Source organism: Archocentrus centrarchus, chromosome 5, assembly GCF_007364275.1.
Source record: "Archocentrus centrarchus isolate MPI-CPG fArcCen1 chromosome 5, fArcCen1, whole genome shotgun sequence".
Taxonomy (NCBI): Eukaryota; Metazoa; Chordata; class Actinopteri; order Cichliformes; family Cichlidae; genus Archocentrus; species Archocentrus centrarchus.
This window is the reverse complement of record NC_044350.1, coordinates 6,676,716-6,699,488: the sequence shown is the minus strand read 5'-3', so window position 1 is coordinate 6,699,488 and position 22,773 is coordinate 6,676,716. Positions and strand designations below refer to the sequence as shown.

General features: G+C 42.0%; 1 protein-coding gene across 7 annotated transcripts in view; it reads right to left on the bottom strand.

Annotated features, from left to right (window-relative positions):
- foxp1b (forkhead box P1b) overlaps positions 1-22,773 on the bottom strand; it is a 147,685-nt gene that overhangs the window by 13,476 nt on the left and 111,436 nt on the right. For 4 of the 7 annotated variants that reach the window (XM_030729432.1, XM_030729433.1, XM_030729437.1 and 1 more), the window contains 7 exons: positions 21,261-21,398; positions 20,889-20,993; positions 17,242-17,392; positions 11,121-11,313; positions 5,996-6,103; positions 1,620-1,707; positions 266-349 (listed from right to left, as the gene is read on the bottom strand). In XM_030729432.1, the coding sequence (XP_030585292.1) occupies positions 266-349; positions 1,620-1,707; positions 5,996-6,103; positions 11,121-11,313; positions 17,242-17,392; positions 20,889-20,993; positions 21,261-21,398 (867 nt within the window). The remainder of the gene's footprint in view (positions 1-265; positions 350-1,619; positions 1,708-5,995; positions 6,104-11,120; positions 11,314-17,241; positions 17,393-20,888; positions 20,994-21,260; positions 21,399-22,773) is intronic. The other 3 variants (XM_030729435.1, XM_030729436.1, XM_030729434.1) reach the window with 3 other exon arrangements.

The following is a 22,773-nucleotide window of genomic DNA, read 5'->3' as shown; positions in this document are numbered from 1 at the left end:
CCCAAACAGGCACTGGTTCTCTGAAGATGAGAGAAGGGGCCATTACAGAGTGTGCATCCAGTTCATCACAGACACCAAATTGAATCCTGGATGTCAGCAGATGTGCTCCAAACTATATTTACTGCCTGCCTCAAGAGAACAGCTGTTTTTATTTAGCAGATAAATAAGATGGAGGAAAGGATTAATGAATACACGTGTGCCAATTAAGACAAACAAAAGGATGGCGGGGGACGAGAGAGATACGTATGACAGGGTTGCTGCTCACCGGCTGTGGGGTGGCTTTGGGCTCCGTGGACTTGACATGAAGGTGCGTCATCATAGCCTGCAGACGTTCTTTGTCTTTTGCTAGCTGTAATGAGAAGAAAGAAGGGCAATGAAGTTTTAATGAATATATATGATTAAAAATCTATTTCTGTACTTTCTAAAATCCTCTATATCCCTTTGTTGTGAAGGCATCTTTTTCTTCTTGGGACCCTCTAATTTTTTTTGTTTTTCAAATGCTTTTGGGAAGCTGTCAACAAGTCTGCACTTCACACAATCCAGCTACACTCTCCAAGTCAAGGTTAAAATACACTACGTATCATTGCCGATAACAAGCCCAGGCCCTTTCTACCTGTCTGAAACTCAGCACCGTCTTAGCTGCCAGCCTAAATTATGGTGACAGGCTGCATGCAGAGGAAGTCTGTGTCTGATAAACCTTCACTCGATCTCTGGATAATACACCAGTTGAGCGGAAATAACAGGACACTGGCATGGTGCAATGTCTGAGCAACTAAAATCTCAGTGTTTAAGGTTAAACCACAACTGTTTTATACTTATCATTAGTCATTTTGGTGGTATTATTTATGGCTGACATGTGACCCAAAACTCTGAAACACTTTACATTGTACAAATATTAGTATTTGTTACAACAGAATCTATATAGTAGAAAAACTTCTATAATGAAGTTATTTCTTCCTCAAACACAAATAAATAACTTACATTACAACATACATTAGCATAGTGGTTACCATTTAGTCCAACACTGTCACACACAGACACACACATGGCTCATTGGACATTCCAAGCCCCCCAAATACAATGACTGTAAACCATGTCTTTTCTCCTTAAGTACATTCTTAATGCGCATGCATATTTTTAAAGAACATTAAAGCCCACTCATGAGGGGCATGGTATTAAAGATACTGATTACTGTATCAACAGTTTTCTGCGCTGAGCTTCAATAACCTTTCTGTTCCACTCAACACTGAGCGCCTATCCACATTATGCTATGTTTTATTGTTGGTGCCAAACAGTTAAAAGTCATAAATAACTTTAAAACCCAGTAAAATTCAAAATGTAATTATCTTCTCTACTTAGCCCCGGGCCCTTCATATATCTTTTCCTGGCTGTCATGCATACATAACACATTTTTAATGACTGGTTAGTAGCAAATGTACAAAATTATTTCATTCTGCTGCCCCCACTCCCACCACCACCACCACCACCCCCCACTCCTCTATGAGTGACCCCATGGCTGATATCAGTCAGACACGGGGATGTGTTCAGCAGACACTGAGGAAGTGTCAGCCCAAGAAGACACGTAAATATTTGGTTCAAAACAACCGCTGGGACAATACCTGCAGCTCCAGCTGTTGTACGACCTGCATTTGCACCCGACACTGGGCTGTGCTCCTGTCATCCAGGGCATGCTCATTGTTAAGATGTCTGCAAAACAAAAAGAAAAAAACAAAAAAAAAGAAAAGAAATGAAAACACAGATGCACAAAAGCAGCTAATATCAGATTGCTTTATGCATGCTTTTAGTCGTGAGAAACAACAGCTCTGCAAGAGTGTGGTTTAATACTGCAATCTGATCACTGGGTAAAGCACAATGTATGCAAACTCTGTAATAACATTTTAAAAAAATATTATTCATAAATCTGACAGCGTACTGTAACGATTCCACCTGCAGTGCAAAAAAAGAAATAGTTCTTTTAACATACAAGAATGACTCAATATTTCATGACGGTCATGTCTCCTTTAACTACAGCTTACAGATAAGAGGGATGATTGAAGAATTTCAGGTTGGATTCCTTTGCTAAATTATGCACCAGTGCCCTAATGCCATTTCTTCTCACTGCAGCTTTCCTTTGCCTCTCAGATTTTGCCCTTTTTGGTGTTTTGACTGTTAATTATACCATTAAAATTAAGAGAATTCCAAAAAGAAAAAAAAATGCAGAGGACAGGACAAGGAGATGGGATCTGTCACAAACTTGAATTATGGATATAATTATGTGTGATTATTTTATACAAGGAAGATGTTCTCTTTTCCTGTACGTTTATAACTAATCTAAATAAGTAGCTCGCCGGGCAGCAGACAGGGTTTTTTTTCCCTGTGATTTATATAAAATGGTGGAGATAAGGTTCATGAGTGAAGGAAATATGATTGGAGGAATTTTATCAGCTGCCGCATGAATTACTGTTTGAAAATGCTTATGCAGGGGCATTTCATTAATCATTTAATCATAATCCAAGCAGGATGTTTGAACTGATTTCACAAATACCCTTTCATTTCACTACTTCATTATGCTCGCTAATGGATCCAATATATTATATATATCATAAATTATATCACATCTTCGGTGACCATGTAGGTCACTGTCACCAGGCATGTCTGCGTGTGCACAGAGTGGCGCCGGCAGATGGGAGAAAGGTGCGTCTGCCTTTTCATATGCGCTTTTTCTGTCATTTACTGCAAATCAAAAATAGCCAGAATCAACCTGTGAAGGCACCGTGGCACAGCGCTGGCGTTATGATAGCCCAGTAAATTGCCGTGATGCCACTGCTTCATGTACAGACAACACATTTGTACATAAAACACCACATTTACAGTCAGAAAACAGACATATAAAAGGAGGGTAAAATTGATGAAGGCTTCTCTTTCTGCTGCCGTATTTTCAACCTTGAGGTGAATGATTTAAACCTTCATGGGAAATGCAGTCTCCTTCCACCACATTCACATCGTCCTGCTGTGTGTTGATAATATATTTTTCAAAAATGACTGCGATATACATTCAATGCTTGAAGTTAATTATTGTGGCAAAAAAAGAAATTAAAAAGGCATATTTTTTTTAAAAAAGTGTGCGCAATAACCCTCTTTTTCAGAAATCAGGCCTCTCTGGGCTTTCCATTTGTTTGAGTCAAATAAATGCCAATTTAATTAAGTAAGTCGGAAAATGAAACTGGTAAACATTTCAGGACATCTTACTAAATTTCAAAGGAGAAAATAATAGGTAAAGACGTTTCAACTCCAATTTAACTGGCACAGGCTGAATTTTCAATGAAGGCTGGCCTACGTGAGCAGCTTTGGAATTTCTGTGTTCATAGGAGACATGTGCCCTGCTTCTTTTCATCCTTTGTTACATTCCACTTTATTTCTTCTAATGACATGGAGAGTCACAGTGCATAATTAATAGGAAATGAAATATTCAAATGGCCCTAATGCAGCCTTGAGAGGAGTGTCTGGACACGGGAGCAGGGGATACGGGGAATTGACATCGAGAGAGACTATGAACGTTGGCATGTGTCACTTTCTGGACTTCAAATGAATCCGCTTTTAAAAGCTCTCTGGCAGGATGACAGACCCTAATGTAAATTGCCACAATAAAACAAGTTAAATAGATATTCACACAGTCGGCTTTTTACATATCAGTTAGTTTGCCTGATTTTATTTTATTTTATTTATTTAATTTTTGGCTACTATTTCCAATTACATAGACTGGAACAGCAGCTTAACGTCGTCTCTTATCCAGCGGGTAATTTAAATTACAAGCACACATCTGTACATTAACAATTACATTTGAAAAAGCAGAGAAAATTTCTCAATAGATTTTTGATGTTTAAAAAAGAAAATCAAAGCTTTACTATAGATTGCAGTTTGATATATTTTTTTCACTCAGTTAGTTTTATTTAGAAAAGATATTTTATTTTATACTACAGTACATTACCAGTAGTAATATATTACTACATTGTGGCGATGTGTAAGAGATGAGATTTTGAGGTCTGAGCAGACAGACAGTGCAGCACTAGAGGGCACTGGAGTGTTTCATTGGCTCTGACCTCTGACTGGACACTGAAAAGAAGGGTCTTGACCCTTGTAAAAACATCAGGCTCTGCTGTAACCCCAACCCCACCCTTCTGCGTGCTGATCCCGAAAACAGGAACAGGGATTTGGTGTTTTGTATTTATCAAGATAGTGTGCGGAGGTATGCAATGTTTTCTTTAAAAGATAAAACAAATACACACAGAGTTTAAAACAACATTTCAGTCCCGTGTTAGTTGTTACTGTTGGCATGTGGAGCTGAAATCTGGTTGACGTTAGAGTCCTCCTCACCTTTCTTTCTCTTTGGTACACAGCACATTATGTTCTGCTGACTGCACAATCGCAGACAGACACACATCTCTCCTCACATACATTTCCAACCTACGGAGACTTCTTTTTTTCTAAAGCCTGAAGTATTCTTTGTTTTTATTTTTGATTCTTTTTGGAGGCCTGCAGTATCAGTTGCTGGGTTTCATGTGGAAGTGCTTAAGGGTTTGAGAGTTAACACCTTGGTGAGCTGCTCACACTCTTGCCTGCTGTTAAACAAAGGCAGCTTTGTGGAGACTCTCCCCAAATGTTTTCTTAACATGTTCCAAGCAGTTTGAGCAGGCAACTAAAGTAAACAAGATGTTGCCATGATAAAAACACTTGTAAAAACATAGTGGAGTGCACTTAGATACTTTTTGAGGCAGAGCTCTACCGGGCGCATTGGACTTAATTCTCCTCTGTTCTATAAACAAAGGGTGAGGCAATGTCAGAATACAATAAATAGTGATAGATTTAAGCCGGCACTCCCAAAGCTGAAATATGCAAGTGTATGTGTGAAAGTGTGTGTGATACACGGTTTAATAACTGTCTGTCCCAGGATGTTTATTAAATTAAACTACATAGCTGCCTCTTTTTAGTCACACAGAAACTGTAATATACAATGTAGCGCGATAAGCCTTTCAAACGCACGCTGGCTCAAAGGGGATTCATGTAAACAATCAAAAGAGGATTCAAAATGTTGACAAAGAGAGTCAAAACTTTTAGCAGCCTGTGAGGCGGTCCTGCACAGCACCTTTCTCTCCTGCGTCTCTCGGGAAAGTGTGTGTTCGCTGAGTGCTTGTTTTAGGATAATGGAATTGTGTCATATCTTGTTTAAAGTGCGACTAATCCGAGGTGACAGTGAGCCATTGATCTGCTGCCACAATGCAGATGTTTTCATCCTCTCTGTAACCATGGCACTGTTATGTGTTGGATTACCTAGAGCGCACTGCACACAGGGTTGATTAGTAAACCAGGGGTCTGACTCAAACGGGGAATCAGGGAGCAAAACAATGGCCTGCGTCAGGCTGGACAGAGTCAAACCTGTCATAGAGTGCACGCTGGAAAATTGCTAAACACTTAGCTGGAGCTCTTTAATTCCCGTATACATGGTTAAATTTAACACTCAGGTGAGATGTGGGCTTTGTTGGGACTAGAAAACAATGTAAACCTTTTGGTTTATATTGTTGAAGTAAAGCATGAGGCAGGAGAGAAAACAAATAGACTCCTAGGAGAAAGACAGAAAAGGCTGAGCAAGGCCGTCTAAGACATATACACCAATTCTCCTGTCCAGTGACAAGGGCAAACATGCAGAGCGCCCAAAGTGTGAGCTGCCACAGATAAACATCCTCCTGTTGTTTGTTTGGGAAAAATGGCCCCTGTCACCATGGGAACTGCGCTTATCACAGGAATTAGAGGCCCATGCCGTTCCCAGAAGGAGACCCCACGGTACCCTTGTCAAGAGAGGCCCAACCCAGACTCAGGAATAACAACCAGCTGCACCTGCAGTGCTTTTGAGTCACTGGGGGTCACAAAAAAACATGTAATCGACCCAAGAAGAGGACAAACAAACTGTGATAGAAAAGTACCTCTGACTTTTACTTACTTGAGGAATGACTGGAAATCATCAAACACTGCCTCACAACCCGGCCACTTGCAAACGCCGTGGCCATACAGAGGGTGACTGTGGGGGGAATGCTCTTCTAGCGTGGATCTGGGAAGGAGATTCAGAGAGAAAGTTATCAGTAGAGACAGGCCTGCAGTAACATCACGTAATGATGGGTCAAAGAACCTGGTTTCTCCTGGTTACCACGTTCCTGTTTGTACTGTATCGTGTTTCCACATGAAAACCTTGACTTCTACTTGATCTGTGAACCTCGGTCTGGAATCATTGCACCTGTGTGATCCTGGCTCGCTCTGTTCTTAAAGGAGGGGACTCTTGTTGTGAAATCACAACCAAATCAATGCGTATTTATTCAGTATCACAGAGCCATGCTGGGGTTCACTTTGATCTAGACTGCTAGGGGGCTGCCTGAGTTGCTGTTTTTTCCTGTGCTGCCTGCTGCATCATGTCACAGAGCCCACCTGGAGGAGCCTGTACCACAATATTAAAACCCCTACTTTCACACCATGTGCAAACTGTAAACATCCCCGCCTGGTATCAATTTGTCTACTGACCAATTCATGTCACCAGGGGCTGACAAGCACGCATCTATGGGGAGCGTATGGCTTGGTACAATCAGTCTAAATAGCAGGAACATCCCTGAAAAACAAACTCTGAAACATTTTCCATATGGTGAGAGGCATGGAACCACAGCTAACCACTAAGAGAAAGCACTCTGTATGGAGGCAGTGTCTGCTAAGAGAGCAAGACAGGCAGCCATATGGACACAGGCACTATACAAGACACACAACTTTCAGCTACAAGAGCCTGGGGGACTGGCCTATATCGCTACCACCTGTGCTTCTGGCAGCTCGTGAGCACAATGCTGCTGCTTCTCCTCCAGTGTGAGCCTCGCTCTCTAAGACAACGAGCTGCATCGGGAGAGTCACTGCACTACACACTGTTGTGCTGCCACATGGGAATAACTCCAGCATCTAAAATCTCATTCATATACATAGTTTCAATAAGAGCTAAGGTCTCATTCTTCTAATTTACTGGGTTCTTTTGGGCACAAATAGGGAAAAATAAATACTGGAAATCATATTTAGTATTTCTTAGCCAATGAGCCATCTGCTTTGATTTCACAATGTACGTAAAAGAAATCAGTTAAAAGAAATCTAAGCATGGTGTGCCAATTTTTGCAGGATTAAAAAAAAAAAAAATCTGATGTTCAGATTAAAATCTCATTTGTATCAATGTTAGTAAAACTGTACCTCGAGTAGGAAATTTTAAAGGTCGTCACAGGTTTCCTTGTGTTATAATTACTTGCTTAAGAGTTCACATTGTTCATAACATGTGATAATTGCATTGCAATTAGGGAGCAGTCAAGCATTCATGAATGTGGTTAGCAGCTTTTTTCCCTCCCTCTTTCAAAAGTCTGAATTTTTTTTTTTTTATTCAATTATGAATTATGCATTCACATTAAGACCTCTGTTTTGATACAGCTAATAAATAGATGACGGAAGACCTATTATAATGAGTTTTTAACAAGGAAATGTGCGGACTGGTGAAGGTAACACTGGTTTTTAATTTAAACGGATCCTTTTTTAATTCTTTGCAGGAGGCTTGTTGGTTAATTCTGTATTAATAAGATATTGAAATGTGGAGTGCACTGGGAATCAGTGAGCACAAAGCGCTATGAGGGGCTGGCGGCAGAAGAGCCCTTTTAAACGGTGGATGGCTAAACACTAGTAAATGACAGAATTTACACCAAATGAGCTACATTAGTGTAATAGGAGAAGAGTGTAGTATTCATGGGGTTTTCTCCCATTTGAGAATGTGTTCGGGGGGAGAAAAAAAAAATGCAGTTTTCCATGTTGCGTTAAATTTGACTTGCACCCACGACAGGTTTGTCAGGATGTTATTATTGTCAGGCAGCCGGGGGGAAGAGCACTCTAATGATCTTGTAACAGCGATGAGGAAAACCATGTCATCAGCTTCTTTAGAGGAGAAGGAACATTAAAGTGCCTACAGACCCGGCCAGACAGTGTGTTAACCTTCCAGGTGTTGCACTCTGTTTATGTGTAGACAGACAGGAGCAAGTGCACACAAAGGTGATTTTGACAGCTGCTAGCCAGTTGTTTTCCAGCTCACTTATTTTGATGAGATGCTTTGGGCCATAAACAAGTTGAGATCCATGGTTGTGATTCTGTGCTGGTGGACTCAATCTCTCAGCAAAAGTGGGAAGATTGATGTCCACCATGCTAGGAGTCTGGCAGCAGTGTCTGAAGCCAGTCACAACACTCCTCCTCAGCACTGGTACTGATGTTAGCCTATTTCCTTGTGTCCTTCCCCTCCATCCTCCATCCCCCATCCACACCCACTACCCGCCCCTCTTTTCACTTTCCAGGATCCTTTCCTTCCGTCGTCTTGGTGCCACTGCATGCTTTAACCTAAATGATTTAATTATCAGTTTCTTCTAGTGTAAGACAAATGAAAGGCAAGAGAGAGATGGGAGTGCTGTGCCAAATCTGATTATTTATCTCCTTAACAGATTGCTGTGTTACAGTCCCTGAGCTGTGGTTACTGATGGTTGTTGGGAAGTAAAGTGGGCCAAGCGCTTTGTGAGGATGCTACCCCCCTTCATAAAGCTGATGCAGCAATGTTTTGGGAATTTGTGTCAGATACAGATCATGCACATTTGATTTGAATAAGCAAATCGTTGAATAAAGATGACCCGACTCACAAGGGTATATCTCTATCTGTGCATAACAGTTCGTGGGCTGGGAAACAACACAGGCTGACAGATTGAGTGACTCAGGATCTGGTCATATCAGTGATGTTATTCAGACAAACAAAAATCCCAGCCTGCCTCGCCAGAGTGTTCTTTCAAACAACTAAAAGCAGGACCACGTGCCTCATCTTCGGTGTGTCAAGCCAGTAGTGATTGAATTTCTCCTCCTTCCTTAAGACGGAAGTGCAAAGCCGGTGAGTGATTCCTGTGGATGCACTTAAGGTTTTAGTTGCAGGCGTCGTTGTGCCTAGGCAGATTTTATATGACACATGAAACTAACTACATGGTACTTAGGGCCTGCTGTAAACCAATCTGAAGCCAGTCGGGAAAACAGGCCCATCAGCAGAGAGGCTTGTTTCTGTTGCATGACAAAAGGACTTGCAAAACCGCATCAATTAAAAGTTCATTAAGTTCAGCACTGGGAGGATGAGTGGATGCTCTCTATTTACGCCCAGGCCGGCCCAGCCCATTATCTTCAACCTGATTATTCAAATCCCTGGATTATAACACAGACGTTTTCTCAGAGCCTTGCTTAGAATAATCATACTTAATAATATTTCATTTTTCTTCCCATGGAGTCTGATTAGAATTGAGGCTGCATCATCAAAAGAGAGGCATAATGCTCTTGATAGTTGTGCGATTTAAAATTAACACAAGAAAGGATTATTGGTTGTGTGGATCTAAATTAGCATCATTCTGCATTTAATAAGGAATGTTTTGTGTTCGCTTTGTATCAGTCATCTGTATTAGTAATTGCGCATTTAAAACTCGGGGTAGGTAATCCACTTCCTTGAACAGATGGGGTGGATGAGAATCACCTGCTTGGTTTTCTGACAGATCTAAGATACAGCGAGAATATTCAGACTGAGGCTGCCTTCTTCACTTAAGCTTGTGTTAAACTGCTGCTGACAACTTCTTTAATCTCTGACAGTCAGCGCGAGGCAGAGGGGCTGCCAGCTCTTGCGTTATGTCTTCCCCGATGTTTCATGGAGCACTCAGCCGAGGCTGGTTCTAGCCTTTTTTTTTTTTCTGCCATCGATGCGCACCTTGTTTGCTCGCTCGCGACAATACGTGGTGGAGTGAGCAATGAGTCAATAACCTCCCCTGTGATTTGTCTTTAACTACACAAAAACCAGACACTCAGCCAGACGCTGGATGAAGGACCGGAAGCCTGCGAATACTGTACGAGCAACTTGCGTCCATTTTTTTTTTTTTTTCTGCACTGTGTTAGAAGATAACTTTGAAAGACACTAAAGAGGATAGGTCTGTGCAGGCAGTATGTCATTAATCTATATAAAAACAAACAGTTCTCCTTGAAAAAGAAATAACTCTTCTCCATTAGTAAATCATGGTGCACCCTCTCGGTGTCACTCAGATCCTCTCTATAACCCTCGGTGTCCTTCCCCATACGCAGCCCCTCTTCACCTCCAAAGACCTGCTTGGTTTACTGTGCTAAACATGTTTTCATCGGCATTGCTTTCATAATGACGCGTAGGTTTTGATCACTGAAACACAAGTCAGATGTTATGCAGTGAGCTCATGGTGCCTGGAGGCTCCTCACTAGCAGTTCAAAGATCAGGCTTTGGTGCAAGAAAACAAGAAAATGTGTAAGATGCCAAATTAATTCCTTCCTTAAAGACACATACACACAGCTCAGAGAGCAAATGCCTTTCATAGATGATTCATGGAGGTTTGGAAAATATTACACACCCAGTGTTTGCTTTTTCTAGCATATAATAGCTTGTTGTTCTCGTTTTGTTTATTTACTCCTTAACAGACAGGTTGATTCTGCAAGTTCCACGTATACAAGGGAATGTTTTTACTTCCTGGTGCACCTGAAATCATAACTGCAATTCTCACTATTAAACTTAAAAAAAAAAAAGAAGGTCAACATGGTGACCCCCCTGATTAATTGTACGGAGATGTCATTTCGTCTCTGCACATATTGCTCCCTGATGTTCCAAGGAAATCCCCAGGTGTACCCGGCGACACAGAAAAGTAACTGTGTTGGCCTTCACGAATACTTACAAACTATAAATTAACAGTAATCTGTGCGAGTCTATAGGGATTTCTCCATCAACTCAATCCACGTGGAAAAAAAATGGTAATTTAAACTGGCATATAAAACACAAGGTTTTCTTTGAACCAAGATGACAGCAAAGACTGTTTTATCATTTATCACTCTGAGGTTACAAATAATGCTTTGTGAAATCGTGGCTGTAAAAAGACATCTTCACTGGCCCGTAGCCGTATCGTGAAAGCACACAAAACTTGCAAGACACGTGCAAATAAAAGAAAACAAAAATCTGACGAGACCCTGCCGATGAGGCTTACCCTTCTCTCTTGTGACTCATGTACTGCCCGTTGGTAGAGGCATGCTGGTTGAGGAGTGGGTTCTTTGGCGGTGCCGGGGAGGACAGGTCGAGGCCCCGGTGGCCGTTGTTACTGCTGCTGTTGTTGTGCTCCTCCTTCACGTGAGCATTTGTCACCTCTTTCCACAGTTGTTGCAGCTCTGTTGGAATCATGCCTGAAACAAACAAATTGGATAATTAAATCAATTAACAGCTAATCCAACTCTCTTCTTCATCACTTAATTAAATCAAAGCGTCTGTAAACAAAGCCGAGTATTAATTAGAAAATATTCCACTACAGGGTAATGCACTGAGAGCTCCCTCGCTCCTCTCTTTTCTCCCTCCCATTTTTTCTGTGATCTGAAGCGTGTTTGTATACACAAATCCCTGGCATTCACGCAAATTTCATGCCCAGAGTAAATAATTAACATCCAGACAAGGCATGAAATCTGAATAATCACCATCATTTTCTCCCAACAACAGAGATGTGCAGAACACACACAACAAAAAGTTTACAATAGCAACGCTAGAAAATATCCCACCCCTGTTTCCTTGAGAAACAGGACCCTGGGGTAATATTCTCAAAAGCACATTAATGTGCAAAATACTTAAAGCTCTGCACCGCCTCCAATTGACACAGAAGACTTAAACCTCATTTAACAAGTCAAGCACACTGCAGCTCACATAGCCCTTTGAAAAAAAAAAAATCCCTTGAAGACAGAAGACATTTTTCTGTGTGCTGAAAACACATCTGCAGAGCGCGTATGTTTTTTCAGCAAATGAGTGACAGCAATCCCGACACTCCGGGCCAGACTCGGCATGAAGGAGGATAATGCAGTGTTTGTGCACCCTACTTTCCGTGTCTCGCAGAAGAGAGCCTTTGTTGGCACACAATACATACGTGTCCATCTATGGTGTGTCTGAGAAGTCTGCTTTCACTTGACACAAATGAGGACAAAGCTGATATGTAAAATAAGATTAAACCTCATGGGCAAGAATCTGTGGCTACGTGTGTTTTCAGTCAAAACAAAGTGCACGAGGGTAAGCCCGATTTTAATAGCACTGAAAAATCTAATATCAAAATATATGTGCATTTGTAATGGGGATTCAAATCTGTGCTTAAATAAGCCACATGTTTTAAGCATGGTGGAAGAAGCCCCTTGGATATGTGGTGAGTTTAACCACAGAGCAAATGGGCAAGACCACTCGTTTAACATTACAATTAATTAAATCCATTCTCAAAATGAGCACTGGCAAATGAAAGATGATTTGCACATGCTTATCTACTTGGGTTTATATTCTCCGGATCCCCCCCCCCTCCCTGTTTCTCATCACCAGCTCTATAGATACCAGAAGTGCTCCTTTCAAGCACCAGATTGTAATACATTGTGTGCAAAATGCTTAGTCTTAATTTATTCCTGTTGTGGAAAATAACTGTGAGGTGAAGATCTCAATACGATCAGCAAAAATATTTTTAATTTGATAAGCTACTAAAGATTTTAATTATGCTGGTAATGGAGAACATTGGCCTAATGAGGCGGAGGACTCCAGAGAGACGCAGGGGCTAAGAACTGTGAAATGAGTCTGATAGGATTGCTGTAAATTCACACTAGATCGTTTGCATATCAAAGAGCAGGAAATGATTGCAGGACAAATCAATAACCTTTCCACGTTCCAAGGAGCGTCTTCTCTCATTCTGATATTTCAACAGACTGGCTCTATTCTGTCTGCCTGTATTCTCCCTTATTCTCCTCGATGCCTTGATGTGCCCTAATCCAAGTGCACGTTCATGACAGGCTAAACATGCTTTATTTTGCGCTCTGTGTTACAGAATGCTAAACCGGTGCTTGTTGATTTCCAGTTTCATTATCAAAGGATGCATTGTTGTTTTGAACTTTGGAACAAAACTTTGTTGTTTTGCTTCTTTTTTTTTTTTTCTTCTTTTTTTTTTTTCCTTTGATAGCTGGTTTAGAAGGGGAAGGTCACTGGTGATGTGAGTGTCCTGCACTCTAACAGAGGGAACAATCATTTTCCCCCCACTTGGTGCCCGGTGACAGTGGGCGATGTATTTTTAGCCGATGTGCTTGACAGGGCAGCCCACACTGGCTCAATTACCCAGCAGTCCTGGTGACCCCAACATCACTGTTTACTCAGATGAAACCACAGCAGATAGACCGGTCTGATGAGAGAGGTAACGGAGTGGGACCAACCTGTCTCTTTCTGGATCTAGTCTGTAGTTTTATTGCTCTCTGTTCGCCTCTTCCCTCTCTAACCCCAACCTCTTCAAACTCAGCAACAGCTATGGCTCATGATTCCACATAAATGACAATAAAATATCATTACACAAATGTCTCAGTGGGTGTTATATTTTGTGTTGGGGACAAAATGCATTGAGTTTCTCTCCATCTGATTACTGTGGGACACATAATGACATTGATCTGTAAATCCTTTTTTCTTGGGCACCCAGTTTGTCCATCCTTTAAATGCCGGATTGGTTTATCTTTCCTGTTTCCATTTTTCAACACAACTCTTCCACTCATTACGAGCGGGAAACACGGACAAGCACTTTAAAAAATGTATGTTGTTGGGACACTTGATTGATCACCGGCCTCCCAACTCAATTTTACCTCTGCAGGTAGCTCTGGCACCAAGACAGGCCTAGCTCTTCAACCTTTTCCTGTCCTTGTCCTCCTGTACCCAGGTGACCATGTTCAAGCAAGCAGAAAGTTGATTTAAGGTTCATAATGACATCAGTTGCAGGCCATCATCCCCCAAATAAAAAATGGCCCCCAGTGCTCCGAGCTCTTTAAACCGTGCTGTTACTTCTCACACACAGTGCCGGTGCCATGGGGGGACAGTGACATCGCTATTAGTTTATTGTTCCGTCAGACTGGGACCTTTACTGCACCCCTGTTTATGTTGCCGTAATCACCGGCCTGCTGATATGCACCCCTTTGGCCTGAAATATGTCCTGTCCTAATGCTGCTGGAACTATTACCAGTCGCCCACTGCTGGATGTATCAATCACTGACAGGTCAGCCGCATTACCCACCGCTGTCCCTGATGTGCTGCTGTTCTGTGAGCACTTCATGGCTCGCCACATTCTTTGCTTTCATATTACCGACAAATTTGTCTTGTCACTGTCCCGCTGGCCTCTCTTAGACAGCTTAAATGATGTTGTGCAGCTAGAGGAACCCGCTCTCTCGCAGAGCAACCTGGGAGGGTGAAAGTCCATTTTAGCACGGATGTACACAAACAACGGCCACCTCAGCGACACACACACACACACACACACACACACAGCCACATGTGCAAAAACATGCAAACACCTCAGCAGCGCAATTCCGAGCAACCACTGACTCACTTATCGGGTCAAGAGGACAGGCTTTTTGTGAGGCAGGTGGGGGTGTTGGTTGGATCAAATTTATATTTATGAGAGTTATATCCTCCCAAACACATTTTTGTAATTTATAACAGATAGCGTCTGGCCGCTTCCAAGACTTTGAACATTAATGTCAAAAGAATTTACGACAAGAGAAACAAATTATGCTCAAGATAATGTGAGAAATTGTTTTTCACTCAAAACCGCTATCTACAAGTTTATACTTAATTAGTGCTATCAATTTTTTGAAAAGCTAATTCAGATGCATTCCTTCAGTCCAGAACAATGACTGTAATCTGTCTCAGCCAACAATGTACTGTACGAGACACAAGAGTGATATATAACTGAGGTTCAAACTGCATCATAGTGCCCAAAAGCGCACTTTACTTTTCTTTAATTATTCTGTTTCAGTGGCCTATTATTTGCTAACCTTTAGCTTTTTCATTGTCTCGGTATATGATAAACGGAGACAGAGGGCCATCCACAATAATAATGGGATTTTAAAATGATTATATTGATATCTTCATTTTTAAATGAAAGACATAAAAATCATCAGTTAGAAAGTCACAGCAATTTACTGCCCCCAAGTTTGAATCCCTAATCACTGGGACCCAAACAGAGAAGATCAACTCACCACTTTCAGTGCAGTGCTAGCTGAATATTTGCAGATTAGATCTGAGCACCATAGGCCTGGCCCGCTGATGCATGAAAGAGTTTAGTGATGTGGAAAACAGAAAGGTCATCAATAACTTCAAACAGTCAAGCAGAAAATGTGTAGAATAAGAAGACAAACTGGGGGCCTGGAGCACGAGCCTAAGTGCTGTAACAGCTGTCGCAGACACAGAGTTAACCACGAGGGCAACTAACCAGGTTTGACTGGTTGTAACAAAGTGAAACAGAACACTAATTGTATGTGGAGAGATTCTATCTCAGTGTTTATGCAAACAATGCCCTAAAGAAACGCTCCCTTTAACTTTGGGTGCGATTCATTTTAATCCACTGTTCAGCATGAAAATTCCTCAAAAATAAATTAGCACAGAATTAAAATTTTCTCTTGGGGATATTTGAGCTTCTTCTTCTTCTTTTTTTTTTTTTTAACATAAATTCTGTAATTTCACGTTGCATCTGTGACACAGCTATACATGACTGAAATCATTCTTATAATACAATTAACCATGCAGCCCTAACAAAGCATAACATTATCAAAAACTGAAAAGGTAGCGTATAAAGGAGATAAACTCAGTTCCCCTGCTCGCTCTGATGAGATGAGGTGCCTCAGAGGTATGTGATGATGACACAGAATAAACAGGATGTTCTGAGCCTGTTGTGAAATCTATCAAAAGTTCAGTGCCTAGCCATATCACTCACATAATGCTTTACTCAAGGGGTGTGCAAGTGTTTGCCAGACATCTGACACAGAGCAATTCAGCAAAGCACAACACAGAACACAGCAGTGCTCCACGCCTGTGCCCATGGCAATCGTCTATGAGCGGATGAGTTATTCCATACCCAGTCCAAACAATAACACCACTGTACAAACTGTGTTTGTGTTTGCCTATTACCTAAGCACTCCCCCATCCCCTCCCATTTTTATCTTGTTATTTCAAAACTGTTTGTCTTAGCTGTGAATGAATAGTCAATGTCATGTTCTAAAACCTTTATGATGGCGTCTTTGTCACAAGGGGACCACTCCTTAACAAAACATAAGGAATAAATGAAGAAATAAACTTCCTGGCCAAACACCAAGTATTGAATTCCTATCAGGTTACCGGCGCTTTTACAGTGACAAGTTCACTGGCAGTTTGTGAACAATAGATCCAGTCTTCTTCCAGGCTAAAGGAGACTGACACCACAATGCCAATCACAGACACAGGACAACGAGCTGAAGGACAAAGTGTGGATCTCCGTTTCTGAGCAGAGGGATATGTTACTTCTAAAAATCTGGAATGATATAAACGTGAGTTTAGCATCCCAAACTAAACGTGTGAAGTAAACAATGAAATGTTTTGGAATAAAGCTACAAGATGCCATTTAGTAAATGTTTTTTTTTAAAAGACTGAATTTCCTTAATTGGTCGAGCACAACACATAACTTAAGCAGCTCAGGCATGACAGTGAGTAGGTAAAAATATGAAATACAAATAATCAGCATCATCTCCTTTCCCAGTTCTCACCATCTCAGGCAATAGAGCATTCGCTGTAACAATAGCACACACAAGGTTATAGGGAAACTGGTTTAACAAAACAAACGGTAAAGAGACAAGCTAGTCCTGTTTAGAGAACCCACATAATCAGAAAGATCAATACGCTCTAAGCTAGAGTCTCAAACTCCAGGCATCTATCTTTGTTGTTGGAGGGACATACTTGATCCACAGGAGCTATTCTATTCTTTGGCTTTTTAAATTATTAATAAATTACAGAATTATCCACAAAGGAAAATGTCTCTTTTTAGAGCGAGGCATGCAAACAGGACTTTTTCAGTGCAGAAAAATCTAATGTTTCCTAAACAACTTCTAAAACTCGGTCGCTCACATGAAATGTTTTTGACATGTCCTACAATTAAATATAGCTACAAGCTATTTTAATCATTATAATAGGTGAAGGAAATTGCCCAATCCAATGTGGATAGAAGCCAAATTATACCCAGACAGTTTTGTTGTTCTTCAACATAACACCGATGGACAGCAGATTTGACGTGCTACGGTCATACATGAGGTACTGACCCTGAGTGAGGGAGTGCAGTGGCAGGCCAGTCTGTCCAGGCTGGATGCTGAGCAGTCCTTGCCTCTGAAGGTTGAGCAGGTGCTGCTGCTGGACCTGCTGGACCTGCAGGAGCTGCTGCTGGAAGGCCAACTGCTGTGCTGACACCTGCTGCTGGAGGCACAAACAGACACAAAGACAGAGATAGGCACACTGTCATCAAACACACACACACACACACACAAACTGTGTGTAGAAGCACAGCAGCCAGAGCAAACAAGTAAATTTGAATTTTAGGTTTCTTACTTTGCATACGCCATTTAAGACAACCATTTTAAGAGCAAGGTGACAGAGTTCACAATTAGGGTTGTAAAATGTACCACTTTAGAACAACATGTTCATTCATTAAAAAAAAAAAAAAAAAAAAAAAGGTTAATGGATTTAATGTGTGCTACCACACAGTGTAACTTTCCTATTTTTTTGCCTTTAGTGTGGGTTTGTCAGGGCCCACTTAAGACAGGTACGCTATACATCTCTCTCTCTCTTAATTAACGAGGAGTCGGGAGGAAAATGACAAACAATGAAACAACATAGTTAATCATTCATAATAAGAGCCACAGGAATTTAATTACAGCCATTCATAATTCAGCAAACAACGTGTGACTAAATCAAAGTGCTTAATAACCACCCTAGCAACTCTCACAACTCTCCCAGGCATGGCGCTGAGCTCAGGGATACAGTCTTCCCCCAACCAGCACAGCAAGCTGTGTTCAATCACATACTGTGGATGGACTAAGAGATAGCTATTTTGTTCATCTTACTGTGCTATGGCTGTTTCATGAAGAAACAGTTAATGAAACACTCGTGTCTTCAGTGATTTTTGCGGTCAGAGAGAGAAAAAAAAAAATTCTGGCTCTGAAAAGTGAAACACGCAAACTTTGATGGGATGAAAAAGTGAAATGAGAGTGCAGGAAAAAAATCGAAAGGAAAAACGACAGAGTCAGAATAATAAATAGAAGGAAATTTGCTAATATCCCCAAACCCCTATGAGTCAAAACAAATGAGAGATGGTATTTAGATAACAGGGGCACGGAGGAGAGGGAGATGACTTTTAACCCTTTAGTCAACGAACGTTCTCAAAAGTCCAAATGCAAAGTGTCTGATTAAACAGGTCCAATCAGTACATCTTCTGTATTTTCCAACAGTTAAGGACAAAAGAAACATGTCTGAGACTCAACAGGACACTAGGTCTGTTTATGAGTATACAAGACCAGTTTGTCAAGCGGGTGGAAGAAGAGGTGGGGGCACTAAAAGCAATGCTGTGGCTGCCAAGCCGTGCACCGCACCCTTTTACCAAACACAGGATACACCACTTTGTTTACTTCTCACAATTGAGTGCATACAAAAAAGGTCTCAGTGCAATGCGGCAGCCAGGTCACTGGCTGGCGGCTCTGAACCCACTGAAACAGCCAGATAAAACGGGTCCCCTCCGCCCACCCCCGTTGGGCTTGTCAAAAGGGTCGAGTGGCCTTCCTTTCTCTTCCTCTGCCTCCCTCCTGCCCTGCACCCAGCGCCTGCTGCTCCTGCACTGGCTGACTAAAAATAACGCTCTGGGCAGCGCTGGCCCATTACAGCGAGCGGTGTCGTCTCATTGGATCAATCAGAGGAAGAAGGCACTTTGTCAGTGGTAGCGGAGGGTCATAATTGAAGAGTAACTACATTCAGTCACAGGCTCATGTGTGATCTAACCCAAAATGAGAGGGAAGAAAGTGAGAGAGAGTGAGAAAAAAAGAGAGAGATGTGATAAAGATCTCATTCAGGATGCAGGTGGCCTGTGATCTTCTCTGATGTGTTCTGTTTATGAAAGATGGTTGGTTCTTCTACCCCTTCCATCACTGTGTGAGAAGTTTCTCTTTTCTTTAGCTGTTCTCTGCTCAGCAGCTCCTCCCTGACGGATAAAGATAATAGTGCTACGGCAGGGGGGTGGGGGTTCACAAGGAACAATGTCTTTCATCAAAACGCTAAATAAATAGGCTAAATAAATAGGGGGTGGCTTTTGAGGGGAAAAAAAAAAGGAAGAAAGAAAATGGAGTACTGCAAATGAATTTAACTCTCTCCCCTTCATATTTTTTTTTCCTCTAGTCCCATCAGCTGACAGCGGCTCCTGTGCACTCTCAGCATGTAGACACATTAAAAACCCCCAGACCCAATAGACCAAATAAGAGGTTAACAAGAAGTGGCACGAGGGAGAGAAAAATACAGTCCCTGACAAATGATAAAGAGTGGCACTGGCAGCCCTTTATTGTCAAGCTTCAAATATAAAGTTAAAGATCTTTGAAAAACTAAATTTTGATGTCTTTAAAATAAAAGAGGCACAAAGCAACAACAGGGGGTTATTGTCTGGCAGCCACAGGGGATTCACTGCATAATTCTTATTCCGTCTTTTGATGGCTGCTAGAAATGCGACTGAAAAAGAGAGAGAGCGATGGGAAGAGAAAGAAAACATCGGCAGAAGGGGAGAGCCTCTCGAGGCTGCATCCATTTCCTGTGATCATACATAATATGCTTCAAAAGTAGTTTTTTCTTTTATTCTCATGCTCCATTCAACTGATCAATTGCACCTCCTTGTCTCCCCCCCTTGCCTCCCCCTCTTCTTCTCCCTTGCTCCTCTAGTGTTTACATCAGATGCGACTTGGTGACAGGCCCTATCTGAGGCCGAGGAGCTCTGCTGTCATGTTGATTTATGGGAGCATCACGCCACAACTTGTCCAAACTGAAGCTCGCAGTTCATTAATTAGGGAGCTACGACTTTGAAGTTGGGTGCTTCGACAGCACGCGGACGTGTGTGAGTGTGAGCATGCGTGGATGAGCGTGGGTCCGCTTTTAACACTGGGCTTAATTTTATGTGCTTCCTTTACTCTCCAAACATGGAACTCAATGGGGACAAGAGTGAAAACTCCCAGATTGTCTTTGAACTTCTTCTGACCGCACAATAATAATTTGCTTTGTCCACAGTGATGCCTGTATCCGCCTGTCATTAACACGCATTAAGCTGCTGCCTATGAGCGAGCCCTGCTGCACTATGGTGAGCGAAGAAGAGAAAGCAAGAAAGAAAAATGGTGGAGGAAAAAAAAAAAACTCAATATGGGCAACAAAGCTGGAAGCGCTCTCTGCACTGATATCTCACAATTACATGCCTTCTTTTCCTCTGCCATTTCCATGTTAATTACCGAGAAAAGCCTCTCAGATTTATATGCTCTGTGTTTCTGCCTTTCTCCCTTCTGCCTTTCATTATGTCCTACACAAGGCACACAGGAACGGTCATCTCTTTGTTGCTTAGGACACTTGTTTACTAGGAAAAAAAAAAAAAACTAGAACAATGAACTGAGTCTTTTCTGTAACATATTATACATTTAATGTGGAGACAGGTCCAGAAAAAGCCGTACTGAATTCTTAGCACAGTATAAGTCAGTTGTTACCATTTATCCAGCGAGTCTGACATGCTAATCAGAAGCATGAGCGCACTTGATTCCCCCCCCCCCCCCCCCCAGTCTCTGCTTTAACCACAGGCTGAAAGCAGATGGAGTTGAGGGAGGGAGCACACATGCCTTCCGTACTCTGTCTGGCCAATGTTTGGTAATGGCAGGCGGCTGGAGTGATGTCAGCTTACCTCTTTACTCTGCTTGCTGCCTGCATGTTGCTGCTGTTGCTGCTGCTGTAGGAGCTGGAGGTGGAGTTGTTCCTGCTGCTTTTTGTAGAATTCTTGGAGTTGCTGCTGTTGAAGAGACAGGAACGCGACATATGAGGCAAAGTCTGTCAGTCACGCAAACTCGGCAGTGGGTTTTGTGAGAATTTATAACACTTTGAGGAATGTTGTCTTTGAGGCTTAGAAAAGAAAGGAGAACAGTAGTTCAAAGTGAATTTATCTTTGTGAAACACGGTCTGTACATAAGAAGATTTTCATTTCAAGCTGAGACATTCACCATCTGAAACTTGATGGCCCCGTCTGAAGAAGATTACTCATGACACGAATGTACGTTACCTGTTGTAACATGAGGGCCTGTTGTTGCTGGAGAAGAACCTGGAGCTGCTGAGGGCTCAGGACTTGTTGCTGAAGGATCTGCTGCATTTGCTGTGGAGTTATCACTTGAGGTGTCATCATAGCCACTGACACTGGAACCTGCATACAACAAGCAGACAGCTGTTAATTAGTGCAGGAAGCAAAAAGCAATCCATCCTCAATACTTGTTCTTGCTTACTGTCACACATGTGCTACAGCCTACAAGCAAAGTAGTCTAAAAAAAAAAAAAAAAAAAGGTGAACGGTGAAGATGGACACAGCTCAACAAAGAATAAAGCTAACATAATATACCACAAGAGGCCACTCGGCTTTGTCTGGATTCCAGGAATTCATCTCAAGTGTCATCTTGAAGTGTTGCAATCTGCATATGACCTCCAGCAAACATCTAACACACACATTTCGCCCCTCTAACCATTATGACACCACACCAGACTGAGACAGGCTAAAGGACACAAGAGAGCCAGGCGAGGATCAGCATGTCCACCCCAACTTCCATCCTTCGACCTTCCTTTCCCTCTCTCACACAAAACCCCTCCACAAAGCCTGATATGATCTGCATCTACTGCGATGCTTATTGGAGCTTTGCCGTTTGCACAACACGGTAAATGTGTCATACCTGAAGACGTGAAAGATTGCCTCCAAAATGCTGCGGTTCGCTCGTTGCGCATGCACGACATGTCATGTGAGAACATTTCATTAGAGATGCTGTCAACAGCGATCTATTATTGTGAAGATATAGAGCGCCTGGAGGAGGAGCCATGGTGAAGAACACACAGGCCTCTAACTAACTCCCTGCAGTAAGGTGTGAGTGCATGACTCCTCAAAACAAGTGATTTGTTGTGACACTGAAAGAGCCCCCACAGTTGTCAGGGTGCCTTAATTGCTCCGGCGACATGGGGGACTTGGAGTGTGTCTGGATGCTGCCACTCACTGCTATGATGTGCAATACCATTAAAAGCTCCTTTCCCTGACATTTGGATGACAAACAGCGATGGAGATATGCTTGTATACTGCTGCGTCTTTGCAATTGTTAACATGTTGTGGCTGTGGTTCTTTTGTGCACGAATACATTAGTATGTATGTGCATAAGTATTGAAATGCACTCTCTCGGGCTGATGTCAGCAGCTGATAGAGCAGACACAACCAGTGACAGACTGTCTTCACCAAGGTTACCCAAATTGTGTGGTCACCTTAAAGCTAATGACATCCCTCTGAATTTTTCATGCTTTGCTGAATGTAATTTAGCTGTTTAAAATCTTGTCCGGTAACTAAGGGGCTTTTCTTGACACACACACCCTGCATCCATATCACCTTATTCACGCTCCCCATTGCAGCATAAAACAAAAACAAAGCACTGCCATAATGAACAGTTTGTACTGAAAATGCAGAGGAAAGGGCAGCGATGTCAAACAGGACGGAGCAGCTTTGATGCTCTCTGTTAACTTTATTGAGCTGTGCCAGACTACACTGGGCTA